The 16,688-nt window shown below is 45.0% G+C and overlaps 1 protein-coding gene across 2 annotated transcripts in view; it reads left to right on the top strand.

The window, feature by feature from the left end:
- eya1 (EYA transcriptional coactivator and phosphatase 1) overlaps nt 1-15,295 on the top strand; it is a 33,250-nt gene extending 17,955 nt beyond the window's left edge. For both annotated transcript variants that reach the window (XM_076761389.1, XM_076761390.1), the window contains 6 exons: nt 8,938-8,996; nt 9,087-9,247; nt 9,468-9,582; nt 9,876-9,997; nt 10,838-10,938; nt 13,164-15,295. In XM_076761389.1, the coding sequence (XP_076617504.1) occupies nt 8,938-8,996; nt 9,087-9,247; nt 9,468-9,582; nt 9,876-9,997; nt 10,838-10,938; nt 13,164-13,244 (639 nt within the window). In that variant the 3' untranslated portion in view covers nt 13,245-15,295. The remainder of the gene's footprint in view (nt 1-8,937; nt 8,997-9,086; nt 9,248-9,467; nt 9,583-9,875; nt 9,998-10,837; nt 10,939-13,163) is intronic.
- The last annotated feature ends 1,393 nt before the right edge of the window (nt 15,296-16,688 follow it).

Here is a 16,688-nt window from a genome sequence, read left to right as displayed (position 1 = left end):
AACAGGAGCGTAAGACCAGTCCATTAAGATTTTAGTAAAAACAGCAACAACTGACTCATAGCGTGGAGCCTGTTTCCCAGTTATCGGTCTCATAGTGGTGAAGTATTACCTCGGAGCCCAGGGGACACCATGAATTTTACATGTGCTGTCAGTCTCCGTCATTCCTGGGTCACCAGCCCTGCCCCCAGCCCCCACCTCCTTCCCACTCCCATAGCGGCCAGCTCAATTTGTCAGGCTCTAGTGTTTCTGTGGCCGCTCTGTCTGTCTGAGTGTCATGCTGTGTGCTTGGTGTCGCTGTCCACCTACACCACAGACCTCTCCGTCACAGCATGAAATCCCCCGCCGTCGTCTCCCCTCCCACACCTCTTTGCCCCTGTGATTCATGTACAGCTAGTGTAAAATCTGCCCCTGGGGCACAGGAATAGAGGGATCAAGGGTAGGGAGGTGTGTGGGTGTGTGTGATGGGGTGTCTTGAGTGTCTGCTCCTCTCTGGCGAGCGGTGAAAGACCATAGGCTCCGACTGTATGAACAGAACAGTGCGTGCCACATTTGGTAATAGACATACACACATGCATAGGCATGAAGTGCACCCGCTACCCTCTTTCCAGATCCAGATGTTGAAACTATCAGCGCTCATCACATTTAGCAATAAACAAAGCAATTTAACTCAGTGTTATTTCTCTCAGCTCTACCTCTGTCCAATTCTCTGTCTACAATTTTATTGCATTTTTATCTTTGCAATTTTTGTCCTTGCCTCATCCTCTCAGTCTCCGTCTCCCAGTGAATCTGATCCCCCTGACCCAGCTCTTTTCCTCAGTGTCCTGCTTTATGCTGACCTCACAGTAGAGGAAATGTTTTGTTTGATACTTAAGTGTGAAGAGATCTGTGGCCGGTCTGCCAAGTCTCATTACTCACCACCATGTTCGGCTGTGTTACACGAAGCAAACCCAAGAAGGAGGAAAAAACGGGGGAGAGGGAGACACAGGAGGAAAATGTTCATACTCTTCCAGACAGACGAGTGACTGAGATCCCAAACACAGTCATTGTGATCAAAGTTAATTGGCTGCAATTGGCTGGTTAAATATTTCCTTATGCCTCGAACCATGTAGAATCCATTGTAGCTGCACTTTATTTAATAGATGTGCCCCAATCATTTGAAAAAATGGCAGTTTGTGACAACGCTTAAATGTGGTTTCGCTCAACATCTGTCCTGTGTTTTGATTTCTTTTCATGTGTGATCAAACTGTTCACAGATGAATTGGCAGCTCAGACTGCTTATAAAATTATTTAAAAAAGCAAGGCCTATACTTCTCCTGCTTTAGCTCAGTAACGAAATTAAAAGATTTTGTTTTGACACTTTAAAGCTTCAGATTTTTTTTCAGCTAAAACTACAGTAACGTTATGACTGAAACAGCAATTTGTGGTCGTCTGCAAGGTTGCCTTTTAAAAATGTCCAATGTAAAGACTTCTCTGCAGACGCTGCGGCTATTGTCATTAACAATCATACCAGAGGAGGAGTGACATTCTCTTGAAGGCGTATTGATCTCTCCTCTTAAACTGAGCTGGGTCAGCCAGAGTGTTAAGTTCTCAGCAATGCCTAACCAGTTGTGTTTCCTCTCTGCTGATTAACAGTCCTCCATCTCAGATAGAGCTAAATAGAGTCCAACTATAAATACCTCAGCCAGCAGCAGTTATGTATTTAAGCATGTGCAGAAATGCATATGGTCCATCTAATTTAGTCTAAGCCATAAAGGGAGACCCCAGAGGCTGTGCAGAAACACAGGTGCAGGGTTAGTGGCCTGACTGTGTGTGTGTGTGCGTGTGCGTGTGTGTGTGTGTGGTGTGTGTGTGAGTATGACGGGTCCATCTAAGTCTTAGCACTGTTGTTCTGCCAGCCTCCACACAAGTACATTAAATATGGACTCAGTGTCCGTCCAACGTCTCTGTGTGCAGTCTTAGATTATTTTTCTTGTATTAAAATGTTAGTTTTTAAAGCAAATTAATTAGTTTTAAATGTTATAAATGCACAAGGGTTGTTTACATGCCTCCAAACATCACAAGTAAGCATAATATTGTGCTCAGCCTGGCAAAGCCAGAGCAAAGGCTCTCGTCTTGTGTTTAATGTGTTCAAGCGTGTGTGTGAGAGAGTGTGTGTGTGTGAATGGAGGCTGAGCCGCGTTGATAGAGCTGGTGAGTGACGATTCAGAGGAAAGTCATAAAAAGAAAGAGGGCATGCCGAAGAGGTCAACAGGGATCAGTTTCACCCTTACGTCTCTCTCTCCCTCTTTCTCCTCTAACCTTTTTCTGGATCAGCGCTCTTTTTTCATTCGCCGTCAGATAGTATTGAAGGTGCGTCCCAGAAATACTGCACCTCCCCAAAAGACTTCCCTTCCCGGCTCACACACACAAATCTCTCTATCGATCGTCCCGCACAAACCATTTGCTGCTCAGCCCTTTAAAGGACGGCTGTAGTATTGTACGAGCGGCACAATCTGTTTTTATCATCAAAAATGCTCACTGAGGGAAGTATTAGGAAAGTAATTCAAGGCAATATGAGCCCGGTTGATGTGATCTGCTCTGTATTAATTTTCCGTATAGAAGAAGTTATATTTCACTGATAGATTGACAGATAAACATATAATCAATGTTATATCTACAACAGAACTTGATACAAAATCAATCATTTTTGTTATTTCTTAGACACACATCCTAATGGAAACGTAATATCAATAACTGTTTGGGGGGGTTTTAATAGTATTTTCAGAATCCTACTCTGTCAAAGTGAATAATAACCTTTAATTGCTTTTCAAAATAATACACTTCTATGAGTAAATTACTAAGATGTTGTTCATATGTCCTATTTATGAAATATAGTAAATCTGCTTCAGTTGATGCCATTTTCTTGGTAGTCCTGTGGTGCGCTGGGGTTGAATGTGGAGTTAATTGATGGTCTGAACTGATGTGTATAATGAAGCCCACTGAGGCTGAGCTCACTGGGAAGACTGACAGCTCTGCTGTGACTCAGGGTGTGAGTTTACTGTAGGTGCACTGCTGCAGCCCAAACGCTAACACCGAGCGGTATGTGGGAACCAGGGGCCTCTCTCTCGCTGGCCGAGCCCCCTGTGTTCCCCTCTCAGTGGGGTACAGGGGCTGCCGTCTCCCCCTTCCCTGGGTGAGAAAACAACCCTCCCAGTCTGGAGGATAAAGGGCATGGGGGCAAACCACTCATGGGGAGAGAGAGGGGGAGAGGTCTCTAAAGGTGGGAACATTTTAAATTAGACCACTGATGCCTCCATGCTGTGTGCAATGCCTTCTCACACACCTACCATGCATGTGCACTCTAAACATGTTGCACATGCACATGCAAACACATACAAACTGCATGAACACTACCTACAGACTCTCACATACCTGTGGAGCAACCCTGTGACACTGTGAGTGGAGTGCCTTTTATAGCTCCCAGCCTGCAGTCGCAGGGTTGAAACCTCCTCTGTCACTCTCACCCAGGGGCTGCCTGTTAATGAGAGATGCTGTGAAACGCATGGTTACCTTTTCCTAGTGGCTGAAATGGCCCTCCAGAGCCTCTTAGTGTGGAGCCATTCTGTTGGTTTTATGTCTCACTGTACAGTCAGATCCTGTACTCACCATTCCATATGATTGGTAGCTTTATGGTGTTTTCCTTGATAGTGTTTTTTTTATGGTTTTATTTCCAGTAAGGAGGAACATAATGCTAACTGTGCTTTTCATTGAGTCATGAAATTAAGTCAGTCAGTTGATCGGTTACCGCTTTACACTGTAGCTTTGTGCCACATCTTTTTATTTATATGTCAATGATGCAAACACAGAAACACAGAAAACTTGACAGCCCATCAAGATATGCACCGGTTGAAATACTATGAAACCATTTATTAGGAGTTCCAAATGAACTGAAAAAAGGCCATTTTTTATACACAGAGTTTGTTTTGTCAGATGGGCTTCTTTAGGTCTGTGCACTGATGTGGGTATTTCATCATTTGCATGGCCACTGATGCAGCAGTTCTGTCATGCTCCTCGACATAACTCCATCACATCTCAAGGCAGGGCCACTGATGTGTTTTGGAGAGACTACAGAGAGAAAGTAGAGGTTTCAAAGCCACCCTGTCAATCTTCGCTCCACAGAGCTCCACCTCACCCCCGCCCTTTACCCACTATCCTAACACAGCCGATTCAAGCACCAGTAGAGGTTGAGGGTGCATGGAAAATATAACTTTGCTGCCTGGTGACAAATGATGATATTTAAGCAGAGATTTCTTGTCCTGAATTATAGAGGGACACACAGCACCTGCGCAACATGGTCTACGAACGAAGAGAGCAGACACTTTGTCCAAACAACAGTCCATTTGGCAAGAATAAACTCTCTATGGATACGTTTGTTGCAGAGGGAAAATGCTGAAACAACTGAGATTTGATATTGCATTTAATGTCCCTCTCCTTGAGGTGTGGTTTGGACTTATAATGCCAAAAATAGGAAATAATGAGCAGCTCATCCATCACACATAACTAATTTATACTTTTCACTGCCTACCGGTGGGGTGTTTCTTTCCTTTCCAACTTTTCCAGTTCCTACAAGCTTTATAGACCACTTTGTTCAAGTTCAGTCTGCTTCTAAGCAAAGTATGCTTGTGCTCCCTCCAGATCCCTTCTCCCGATCGTGTGAATTTTTGCAAAACCAGCATGCACTGCTCTATACCTGTGCTTTGTTTGGCGCCGCTGTTTGAATTCCGTGGCTGTTCAAGCACAGATTGTGGATTGGAATGAAGTGGGTTCGAAGAACTCTCCCTTTGTTACCCACATCCTGTGTTTGACCCCCAGGTAATCACAGCCCCCCTCCCTTCTGCACCCTCCTCCTTTCCACACAGACAGGGGTGCCTGTGGTGGGAACGGAGAAGGAAGTTGCTGGGGGTCACAGACCGCGGGGGGGATGACAGCCACTGCCGGTGGAGTGGCGGTATTGAGAACCTGCGAACCATGGATGAGTCTTTTTCACATGGCATTTGCCTGTAGGGTCACAAGGAATGCTGTGATGACGGCTGTTATCGCTCACACTGTGGTTTTGACCACCCACCCCCACCCCAACAGCTCACCTGAGTGAGAGGGGGAATGAGGTGGGCAGCTTACATCCAATATTGGACACTGTTTGTATGGCGGAGACCAAGACCTTTATGGGAAAAATAGGTCTAAGAGTTGGTTTAGACAGCGTGGACCTTTCTGTGTTTAGGTAACATGTATTTCAGACTCATCCCGTCTTTCTTCTCCCTGCCTCTGACTGTTGCAGTCACCACTCTGAGCTCTTTCCAGGACTACAGGAAGACTCGGGCCGTCATCGCTGATTGCTTAATGACAGATGCCAAGGGAACAAAGAGGGCTCTGATAACTTCCTCCACGGTGAAGAGTTTTCAGCAGATGAGTGAGACTGGGAGAGGAAGGGAGAGTGAATGATGTAGAGATGGAGGCATCCTGAGGCAGAAGCATCCTGTCTTCTATTGTTCTGCAGCTGAATGAACTCAGTTAAATGAAAAGAATGGCTGCTGATGAATTTTACAGAAAGACGTAGTGTTTGCATAAGGAGTAATTGCAATGGCTTCTGGTGGAGGGTCTTCACTCCTGAGTACAGTAGGAACATCTGGTGTGAGTTAGTGGTGATTGTAGATTTTAGAGAGACCACTGTTTGCTTGGTGAGGGGAGATTGGGGGGGTTTGATGGAAAAGAGATGTTCAAAAGGTTCTAAGAAATTCTCAGACTGCCCCTCAATGTGCCACCATCTTGAAGCCCTGTCATTTTATTGTTAGCGTTATACTGTACAAACAAAATAACAGCAGCAGGTTTTTTTTTTTAAAGCTGTCAGTCAGTAACTGAACTTAGCATTTCATAATCTATCCATCCAACAATGCTGGAATAAGTCTGTCAGCAAGTCCTTCAGTTCATAAAATTCACCGGCCCATGGTGAATTTCCATCCTATCCACTCTGACTATATGACTGTACCTAACTGACTCGAACCTGCACCATCCGTGGCTGTGTGGTGTTTACGAGGCCTTCAGAAGTGGCTCCTAATGAGTATGTGTAAGGGTTACTGTACGACATTACCCACAGCCGCCTTCTCTATTAGCTCTCCCAGTCCTCCCAGGAAGCCAGTGCAGAGGTTTATGCTGGCCCCAGCTGGGAACAGTAATTGTTGGAGTCTGCGCATTCTGCCAGCAGCCCCCTCCCTTCACTCCACTCTGTGGAGGTCTCAAGCCAAGTTCAGCTGTTAATTAAGCATCATAATATCTACAGAATTTAAAAAAAAAAAAAAAAAACTCTGTGGATATTTAACTTTCACGTTTGTTGAGGTTTGATGTGTCTATGGGCTTTGAGGACTTGTCCATGAAAAATCATTCATAATCAGGCAGCAGTGACAAAGACTACAGCTAGGCCTAATTACTGAGACATATTTATGTGTTTTGGTTCATGTTGGAGTTTTGGCTCTGGCACCTAAAATAGACCCATAATTATCTTGCTGGGGAATATTGTTCTCAAATAGCTGTTTTGATCTATGCTGGCTGTCTGACTCTGAAAGAAACACATTACAGGGGAAGAACAAATATGTGGCACTATTGTCATCCAGGAGACAGCGCACAATTAGGCAGTGATATACCAAACAAGTGGAACTGAATGGTCCTGTACCAAAGTGAAAGAGGGGGTAGAAGCTTTGGCAGTCGGCTGATTGTGTCTGATTCATCAGCAGGTAATTACTGGATAATAGAAGCATTCCAGTCATTTGCACCAGAATGGGAGGTCTTTGAAAGAAAGCTTTATGAGGTGCTTAAGCCAGGCTGCTGTTTTTGTTGTCCCAAACAAACAGACATGCCTCTACTACTTAAAGAATTAAGCACACCAATACTTCTGGCTTGGGTTCTGTTCTGAGAAATATTTGGGGATCATGTCTGAGCATAAATTATCCACAAGTTTGTTGGCAGCAGGCTTTCAAGCTCGGACAAATTGTTGCTTTCTTCAGCTACTAAAGATCTGCTGGTGAGTGTCTGAAAACAGATTAAGCCAGCAGAGCCCCCGTCTGCACCCCATCTCCAATTGGCAGTGCATCTTCTAGAACGTGGGGCTCAGAGCTCGCTCCATGTGAGGTCACTTTGGACCCTCTCCCCCAGCCTTTACTCGCTGCTCTCCACCATCTCCATCTCCACCTCTCTACCCTTCCACCCCCTTATCGGGGTGCCGGAGCCCCGGAGAGGAGGGGAGAGGGGTCACGGGGTCAAAGTCTTTTCCTCTTTGGATCTCGGGGCTTGCTGGGAGAGGCTTGGCGAGAGAATGGCTGCATTAGAGCAGGGGTTGGGGGTCAAGATTTTAATTCTGTTAAAGAACAGCTGGTTTGAGTTTCTCCTCACGTCGCGCTCCCCTCCCTCTCCCCACAAATCCAGGGAGATGAAAAATTTGTTCAGAGGGGAACCAGTAAAATAAAAAAGGTTTACAGTCCAAAGCCCTTACCCTTACCCTGCTCTAGCATTAGAGAGGAATGCAATAACGTCAGCATTTGGCCTCGGTTAGATTGACTTAAAACAAGGAAGTCCTTTCTGTGTTTTGGTGTCTTAACAGCCGGATGAAACTTAATTAAAAAGCTTAAAAAAATCGGGAGGGATTTTTCGTGCTTGAGACCGGAGGAATTCTCTTCCTCAAGTTTCAATTTCCATGAGAAATTATTATTTCTCACATAACTTTAAACAGGTGAGACTAACCTTTTTGGCAACCAACTGAAAACCTGTAGCTTTCCAGAGAAATTCTTCAAACTACTTCAGAGAGATATCGAATGCTCTTTCTGTTTTTCATTCCAGATAAGGGCTGAGTGAAACAAATTGAGAGTTTGACATCATATTCATTTCCTTTTCAGCCCGTTTTCTCTTAACATGGCGGTTCCACCTTCTGTTAGCCACCTCAAGTTTTCGCAAAAAGACACCCAGCTCGTCTCTCTCTGCTCTGCCCCATGTGAAATGTGTTGATCTGAATGCCAAGGCAGGACTCCCTCACATTTCAAGCTGGCTGAGGAGGCGGAGAGAGGGGGGGAAGGGGGAGGCACTAGATCTCTCCTATAAATGGAAAACTAATAACAGATTTCTGCTTTCTCCTGCGCTCCTTTGCCGGCTGCCTGGCCGACTGGCCCCGGGGCTGTGTTGGTGTGTGGCGCAGCAGCAATCAGAGGTCATAATTTCATTGGCGGTTAGCATCAGGTTCAATTTTTCTAGTAGGTTACATTTACCAGAAAGTCTGGATTGTGTTACTGTGTACCAGTGGAATCAGTGCAGAGCTGCAGAATCCCTCTACCTTTCCAAGAAGAGCCAGGCACCCCCAGAGGGGAAGAGGAGTGCGCACATATGTTTAGAGATGCACACACTCATATACAGGCACATACACATGCACAGACCATTAGTGCCAAGGCTCTTTATACACTCATCCAGCCTGCATACACCCTTCTACTGTATGTATATATATCAGTACTCACAGACGTAGTATTCAAATGCCAACCTGGGCAGTGTTTAGAGTTGCTGCATTGAGACGTAATTGGTTATGTCTGCTGGGTGTGCATATCTTTAGACCCCTCTAGTGGCAGCAGTCCATTCTGACTGATAATGAGGTTAGTTTTTGTGTTCAGAGCCAGTGAGGGCACAAAGGAAGAAAAATGTGGAGAACAGTTTCGAAAGGATGTAAAGAGAAAGTCAAGGCGAAGGGGATTAAGACCGAGGTGTTCAGCCAAAGCACAAATTCCTGAATAAAGATGTTGTTTCTAGTGGAAAATGACCTGGAACGTGTGTCCTTCCCCAAGAGGGAGACCTCTCTAAAGTGTAAAAGTGCATTTTTTATGAGTATGAGAATCCTACATTACTCAAAAGTGTATGTTTTGTGTGTTCCAGGAATGTGACCAGGTACATATCGACGACGTGTCCTCTGACGACAACGGCCAGGACCTGAGGTACAACACTGACGGAATAGTCAAATAAACTCCTACCACCAAGTTTGGCACAGCGTGGGCTGACAGATCTTTTCTTTGTCTTTATCTCAGTACGTATAACTTCGGCGCTGACGGTTTCCACGCAGCAGCGACCAGTGCCAACCTATGTCTGGCCACAGGCGTGCGGGGAGGCGTGGACTGGATGAGAAAACTGGCCTTCCGCTACAGACGAGTAAAAGAAATCTACACCACCTACAAAAATAACGTTGGAGGTAATCCCCAACAAGCAGCGCTGCTTTGTACAGATCTGTCGTGGAGAAATGAGTTTGCAGATGTACGTGCCCTCATTATGTGGGTGTTAGTGTGAGTGCGTGTGTTCACGTGTGTGTTCTCAAAGCGCACATGCCGCACCACTTGGTCAGGGTAAATTTTGAAATTTCAGTGGTATTCGGAGGTCTGGTCCAATGCAAACAATGTTACCCTGCGTTTCAGGTCTGCTGGGCCCAGCCAAAAGGGAAGCCTGGTTGCAATTGCGAGCAGAAATTGAAGCCTTGACGGACTCCTGGTTAACACTGGCACTGAAAGCACTAACATTAATCCACTCAAGGTAGGACTCTAGTGAGGAAAATTGTACCCAGTCCCACACCGCACATATATAAACTCGCATGTGGTGTAAATAAGTCAACTCCATACTCCCAAGCTATTAAAGAAAACACCAATGCACCATTTTGTCTTTTGGACAAACATTTTGAAAGACATTAAAAACGAGCGGAGATCCAATGCATCATTACAGGACATGTTTTAAACAGCTGATGCACTGCGCTGTCTTTATGTGTTTTCTTTTGTCCTCCCTCAGAGTGATTTAGAATAATTTCATCCCTTTGCTCTCCTCCACCTCAGGTCAAACTGTGTGAATATCCTGGTGACCACCACGCAGCTCATCCCTGCCCTGGCGAAGGTCCTGCTCTACGGCTTGGGAATAGTCTTTCCTATCGAGAATATTTATAGTGCAACCAAAATAGGTAAATACTGCGTCTGAACTGTGTGATTTGAATCCTCTTGTGTTCTGTCCACTGTAATGATTTGGTCACTCTGGGACATGGATGCTTATTATTTTAGCTTGTTGAGGGTAAAAAGTTAAGACACACACGCTACCTAAATGAGGGGATAGAGGCGTGGATGGTGTGGGAGAGTCATCGGAGACGGTTGATGTTCTTCTATGAAGGAATAGGCCTAATCAGCCTGGGATTATTTTCCTGGAGCTGGGCCTGTGTTGGGCCTCCCAGGCCTCTCCTGTTCAGTCTCTGCATATGAAACCACTTCTGCACATTTATGTCATTCCACAGCAACAGGACCCCCCCTCTCCCCCTTCGCTTCCTCCCCCATGTCTCCCCCCTTTTCCTCCAGTCCTTCTCCCTCTTCACTGTTTCAAATGCAAAATAAACATCAAGCTTCACTCCTGCACCTTTTTCAGGCCCGCCAGCGCAGAGTTGGAGCCGAGTGTAGCTCAGGGTTCCTCGGAGCGTTAAGCACACTGGTCCCCCGAACCAGACCCTGTAGCATGCAAGAGTGATTTAGCTGAGTCCATTTGTCCCATGTCTGAGGAGGAGAAGGGCAGAGTTAATGCTTTTCAGATTGTCTTTATCTGAGGCCTGATCTTATCACATCTCGCTGAGCTCAAACTGTTTACACTCTGCCTTATTTTGTGCGTGTGGTGTTTTTAAAGGGGCTCTTGTCGCCCTGTGCCTTTGAATCAACGTGATGGTGTTTAGTTTGGGTTCTCTGCAAGTGTCTATGTGCCTGTGTATCTGTTTGCATCCACGCAACGCTCCACTAACGTCCCGCTGTCGACTCCTCCACAGGGAAAGAGAGCTGCTTTGAGAGAGTAATTCAAAGGTTCGGGAGGAAAGTTGTTTACATTGTTGTTGGAGATGGTGTGGAAGAGGAGCAAGGCTCAAAAAAGGTAAGAAGAATACACGTTGAGTCATCTGGTGAAAACTCTGATCTCAAATGCTCGAGAAAAGATAATGTTTGGAAGTGTGATAGCCGTCCGTAAGGTCAGGAGTTCATCGTGAATGCTCACAGAACACAAAACATACCTGCCATACCTTTCAAAAGAAAGGAATCAGCACTCCAGCTCCCAACAGTCTTACTTTCATTCGTTTATCCTCTTAAAGGGCATCTGAGTACAAGAGAGAAAGTCTGTAGTGTGTAATCAGCGCTCTTCCTCTCTTCCTCCGCCATCTCAGGTTTACAGAGCAGGGGAGGGGAGAGATGGCATAATTATACACTCCTGCTCGGTGCCCTGAGCAGCATGAATGCTGTATGTGTAATGCTAGGCAAGCCCTTTCAGGCACGCTGAGGGCACATCGTAAATAGAGCACACATAAAGGAGACTTAAATCATTGTTGGTGAAATTAAAATATCTGCTGCAAAGACAGGCCTGTTAGCACGGCACGGATTAAGAGAGGCTGAAGCCGACGTCCCCCGTGCTCTCTCAGGAAACATGACGGTATCTGTTCTGCTGAATCTGACATCTGACATTGCCCTTTTTATGTTACCTGTTGGCTCTTGCTCCGCAGGCTGTGTATTCAGCGTTTTCTGCCAAGTTTGGATGTCAACCAAGCACCGCATGCAAGCCACACACAGCAAACATATTCATTAGCAAATTAATCGGCGGCCCAAGAGCATATTTCACTGACAGTTTGGGTGAGCCGCAGTGTCAGCGTGAAGACACCGAGCTTCCCTTTGAAAAGCCTCCAGCTCCTTTTTCACCTGTTTCTCAGTAAACAATGAGTAGAAGCGTGAGGACAGATGAAGAGTGATTAGGCAGCGATTAGGAAGAAGTAGCAACCTTTACCCCGGATAAGTGTGTAAAGCAATAGCTCTGTATTATGAAAAGCGAACACACCCTGGGAATATGCTCCCGAGGGATGATTGTGGAAAAAGATGCAAATATTTTTACTCAGTCTTGAGTTGTTGGAGAGTGACACTGATGGAAGGGTAAGGCTTTTTTACCCCCGTCTGAGTGGTGCGAGTCCCACGACACGCCATGCGGTAAAAGGTTTCTGTGTCAACATCAGAGAGGACGTGAAATAACACAACAATTTCACCCGTCAGGAGGCACATATCAGACGTGACACTGTGTGGAACTACAAAAGCAAATGTCTAAAAGTTCTTTCTGCCCTCATTCCTTCATCCTGAAAAAAAAAAAAAAAAAGAAAAAATCCCCAATCCCTGAAACAGTTCTGCCTTCAGTTATTACCGTCGCCTAGGAGCGAAGGCACAGATAACATCTCCAGCTTTTAAACTTAAAAGCAAAGACAATTTACAAAACAAAAAGCAAAGAGCTTTCTAAGGGTCAGTGCAGGCTCTCCTAAGCGGAACATGTGCCTGGGAGAGGCCATACCTTTGATAAGGGGAGGGTAATGGGCTCCACACACTGAGGAGCTGAGGACTCTACCTGACAAGCTCCTTTCATTCTCTGCGACTCGGGTTTCTCCCCCGTCCTCTGCTTGGGAACAACAGCTCATTTGCACTGTCCTAAACACACACTGGCAGGCAGGAGGTTCATTCAAAAGACCCTGTGGGGAGTTCATTTCTGCTGAGCTTGAAGACAGCTACTGGATTAGTTTGGTGGTATAAAACTGCAGGTTGCTGCAGAAGAGAAATTAGTTAGAGGTACAAATGTATTATTAGGCTGCACAGACGTATGCACTAGGGAGCAAGAGGAGCAGTCGGGGTGTGTTATTGATATGATTGCTTTTCCTGGTGAATGGACCAGGCGTACTCCATTCAATGAATGCATTAGCTGCAGTGTGAAGAATAAAATCTCGTGCTACAATGTGCCGCAACTACTGATGAATTTGTCCGTTATTTTTTTCTATTCATTTAGCTGACAAAATGTCAGAAAGCAGTGAAAATGCCCATCACAGTTTCCCAAGATCACAATTTGAAATAGCTTTTATGTCCAACCAACTATGCAAAATTCATAGATATTCAATTTACAATGATAAAAAACAGATAAAGGTCAAATCTTCCTTCATTAAATGATACTGAAATTGTTTAAATGCATTGTACAATTATTGACTCATTGTTTCAGCTCTAAAAATGTATAGAGTTTCGATTTTTTTTCAGCGGTTTAACTAAAGTTTCTCACACAATATGATGCTTTCCTTCCTCCCACAGCACAACATGCCCTTCTGGAGGATCTCCAGCCATTCAGACCTCATGGCCCTCCACCACGCTCTAGACCTGGAGTACTTGTAGCACTACACCACCATCACACACCCAGCTCCGCCTCAGCACACCCTGCAACCTTTCACCTTCGCCCTCCAACCCCGTCCCACGCTTGCCGCAGACCCTGCAGCTCAGAAGAGCCCCCCCCCCCATCCCCACCCCCTGCGCTGCCTGGCGTCTGTCTTCCACAACACAGGAAGAAAAGAAGAGGAGTGTGGAAAAAAGAAGGCTGAGCGCACGGTTAATGTGCTGACATACGGTCACACTTCGTCTTAACCCTAAACTTTTTTTTTTTTTTTTCTTTCTGGAAGCGAAGGAGAGAGGTGAATTTATGGCGCTGCAGCTGCTTGCCCTGGTTACTGTGAATTGGCCGCTTTCTGAAGCTGTCAAAGTGTTTTACGGCCCCCTGTTTGTGCCGGGACTCTGTCAGGGTTCACACCTGTGAGGAGAGCAGAGCTACTGATGGCCTCGCCCGCCTCGCCTCACCTCGCCACAGAACTCAGCTACAGTAAACCCACAGGCCCACGACTACTGGTGGTGGCATTTCTCCGTCCCTCTAGCTCTTCCCCCTCTGCTCTTCACCTCACGTCTCGGCCCGGTCCTTATCTGTCCACCTACTCTTTAGCCTCTCCCCCCGCCGTGGGACAGACAGACAAAGCGACTGCTCCTCTGTTAACTGTCGGCCTGGGAGTCCTGTGCTTCTTATTTATGAACGGAGACTTTGTGAGTGGCACCGCGCCACTGAGAAGGTACCTCGACGACAAAAGACTCGTGCCTTTTACAAAGTACTGTTGATTTCCACCACAGCGAGAGGAAGACGTTTATGGAAGAAACGAGAAAAAAAAAGGGGTTTTCTAATAATTTAAGAAAATGACAAAAAACTTTATTTACAATGCTGAGACAATCGTGTATAGAGGAAATCTTTTTTTTGTGTGTGTAAGTTTGTAATCACTGGACTATTCCTTCCTATATTCATTTAGGTACGTGCTCTTGAAAGGTGGCAATGCTTTTTCATTGAAGTAAAAAAAAAAAAATTCAAGGCATCCCATCGCACATAAGCTTGTGCGACGCCTGAAAGTGTTGATGTGTTCAAGTTTTGTTCAGTACACAAATATGTAGATAATGGGATTTTGTGATAAATTGTTTTGTCAAGACCAAAAGCATGGATGTCAAGTGTCAACGACCTTTCATTTGATTCTGTGATGTTTCTCATCCGAACAGTCACATCTTCATTCAGCAGAACAGGCCTCCTCTACTGCAAGTCCTTTTTAGGGTCATGTTTTAAAGGGAAGGAGGTGTTTGGTTTTTTAGTTATTCAGAAAGGTAGCTCACAACTTGTGTCCTTACGGCATTTCACCAGCTTGCAGCCCTGACCCCGTTTATTTGGAAGAAAATTGAATTCTAACAAGGGTTTTGGATGTGGCTTCGAAGTGAGAAAACCTCCGTGTTAACAACAAATTTGAATAAATCTGAGATTGAGAAAAAAAGCAGGCTTGAATAGGTTTTATTATCTTTTATACAAGCGCTATAACAACTCTTGTACAGCAGGCGTAATTTTGTATGATGTAGTGTTTTTATTTCGACTTTGAAAATACACTCTGTGCCCCTCTTTGAGATAGTTGGAACACATGAAGCCCTTTTCATAATGCTTCTACATCTGTGGATGGGGAGACCATGATTAACGTTGAGAGAAAAGCCACTAACTTTGAGGGGTTTGTGAACACAGGACATGTGCTATCGACTGTGAATTTCTTAAACAGAAACCAACTCGTTGCGTTTCTAATTTTTCCCTCCTTTGCACATGATCACTGTTGGCCTTTACATTTCAATTTGGATCCCTCTCTCCCCTGACGTACCCCCCCCCATACCCCCGTCCTCTCAAAACAACTTCTTCCCCCACACTTCGGGGGTATCTACATATTGCTGCTAGATCAAGGTAATGGTAGGTAAATAGAGGAAATGTTTTATAGATTCATACAGCACGCTTTTTTTTTAATTATGTTGCAATCATAAATGCAAACTGGAAATACTTTACACTACATGGGCCTCATTGTGAAACGCAAAAGATTGTTGTGTCTGCAAAATATGTGTACAGATGTTTTTGACATTATTATTTGATTGTGTTTAAATTAATAAAACTGATTTGTGAACTGTTACATGCTGCCCTCTGATTTTTTTATTTATTTAAAAAAGTAAAAAGCACAATTAACACTGACATTAAAATCCTTTTTGTCTGTGGACAAAATTGTTAGGCCTGACTTACCTTTTTAAACTGTGTTAATATCAGTGGAATAACATACCTATCTGCCCCCATTATCCAGAGACTGACACTGATGTCACAGGCCTCAACCACTAATCTGACCAGGAAGCAAATAGAAACTGGAGCTGGTGCAAGTTTAGACCAAACAACATGTCATGCCCACATGCTAATCACATCCTTTAAATCTGCACAATAGCTGCTATGAAATACTTTTTACAAGACTTTTTATATATTTTTAGTTGCATTTCAGTCAAATCCATGTTTTTCCTGATTCCCGTGAGACAATGTTGAATTTCCTTAATAGCCTCCACAACCTATAACATGCGTCATACATTCTTGAGGCTCCTGAAGCCAAACCACTGCTCAGCCCCATATTTGCAATAGTTCTATCCTTATAGCAAAGGTCTGTTGGAGCATCCATGCATAATTAACATATATCAGAACACTCCAAGCCATAGAGCGCTGAGTTAGTTTCAATAACACATGAAAAATATTTATGAGCCTGATTTTATGAGGTGGTCACAGCTAAGACAGTCCAGCATGTAACACTAGCCTGGATAGGGAAGAAAGTGTCCGGCCTCCAAAACCACGTTGGAGAATTAAGCATGCATGGAATTTTATTTAGAGCCGCAAGGCTCATTTAATATCCAGATCAATTATGTTTTCAGATGGAGAGGGACTGATGGCCGGGGTGAGGCACGTACGTCTGCCAGGCTGGACAAATCAAGCCGGGCTGCTACCAGAGGAATGCACCAGCACGATCACCCCGAATGTGCTTTTCCCACTTCCGAACAGCTGAAAGACTGAGTAGTGTCTGAGGGCCTGACTGGCTGTCTTTCGAGGAGAGGAGTGCTGCTCTCTCTCTGCAGCACAGAATAGACGTCTGTTCTCTTTGATAAGTTTTCCCGATGCTCAGGGACCTGGCAGAGAAACTCAGACACAACCAGACCAGACATTTCGAGAAAGAAAAAGTGGGTGTTGTGGCACGTCGGCCAGCCGCTCTGGCTGCTTGGACGAAACGGAGGGGAATAAAAATAAAAGCTAGATTGTGTCTGTTTGGCTTGTGTCATTCACCTGACTCACAATCCTCGACCAGACCTTTGATTTTCTGTGAGACTGATCTTCCGTAGATGTGTTGTAGATCCGGTGGCTGCTCAGTGAACATGCCATGTGCTTGCTTTTGTTAGATATAGGTGTTCCTGTGCTTTAATCAG

Source organism: Chaetodon auriga, chromosome 21 (genome assembly GCF_051107435.1).
Source record: "Chaetodon auriga isolate fChaAug3 chromosome 21, fChaAug3.hap1, whole genome shotgun sequence".
In the NCBI taxonomy this organism is placed as follows: domain Eukaryota; kingdom Metazoa; phylum Chordata; class Actinopteri; order Chaetodontiformes; family Chaetodontidae; genus Chaetodon; species Chaetodon auriga.
Note: the sequence above shows the minus strand (reverse complement) of the source record. Positions and strands in the feature narration are given on the sequence as shown.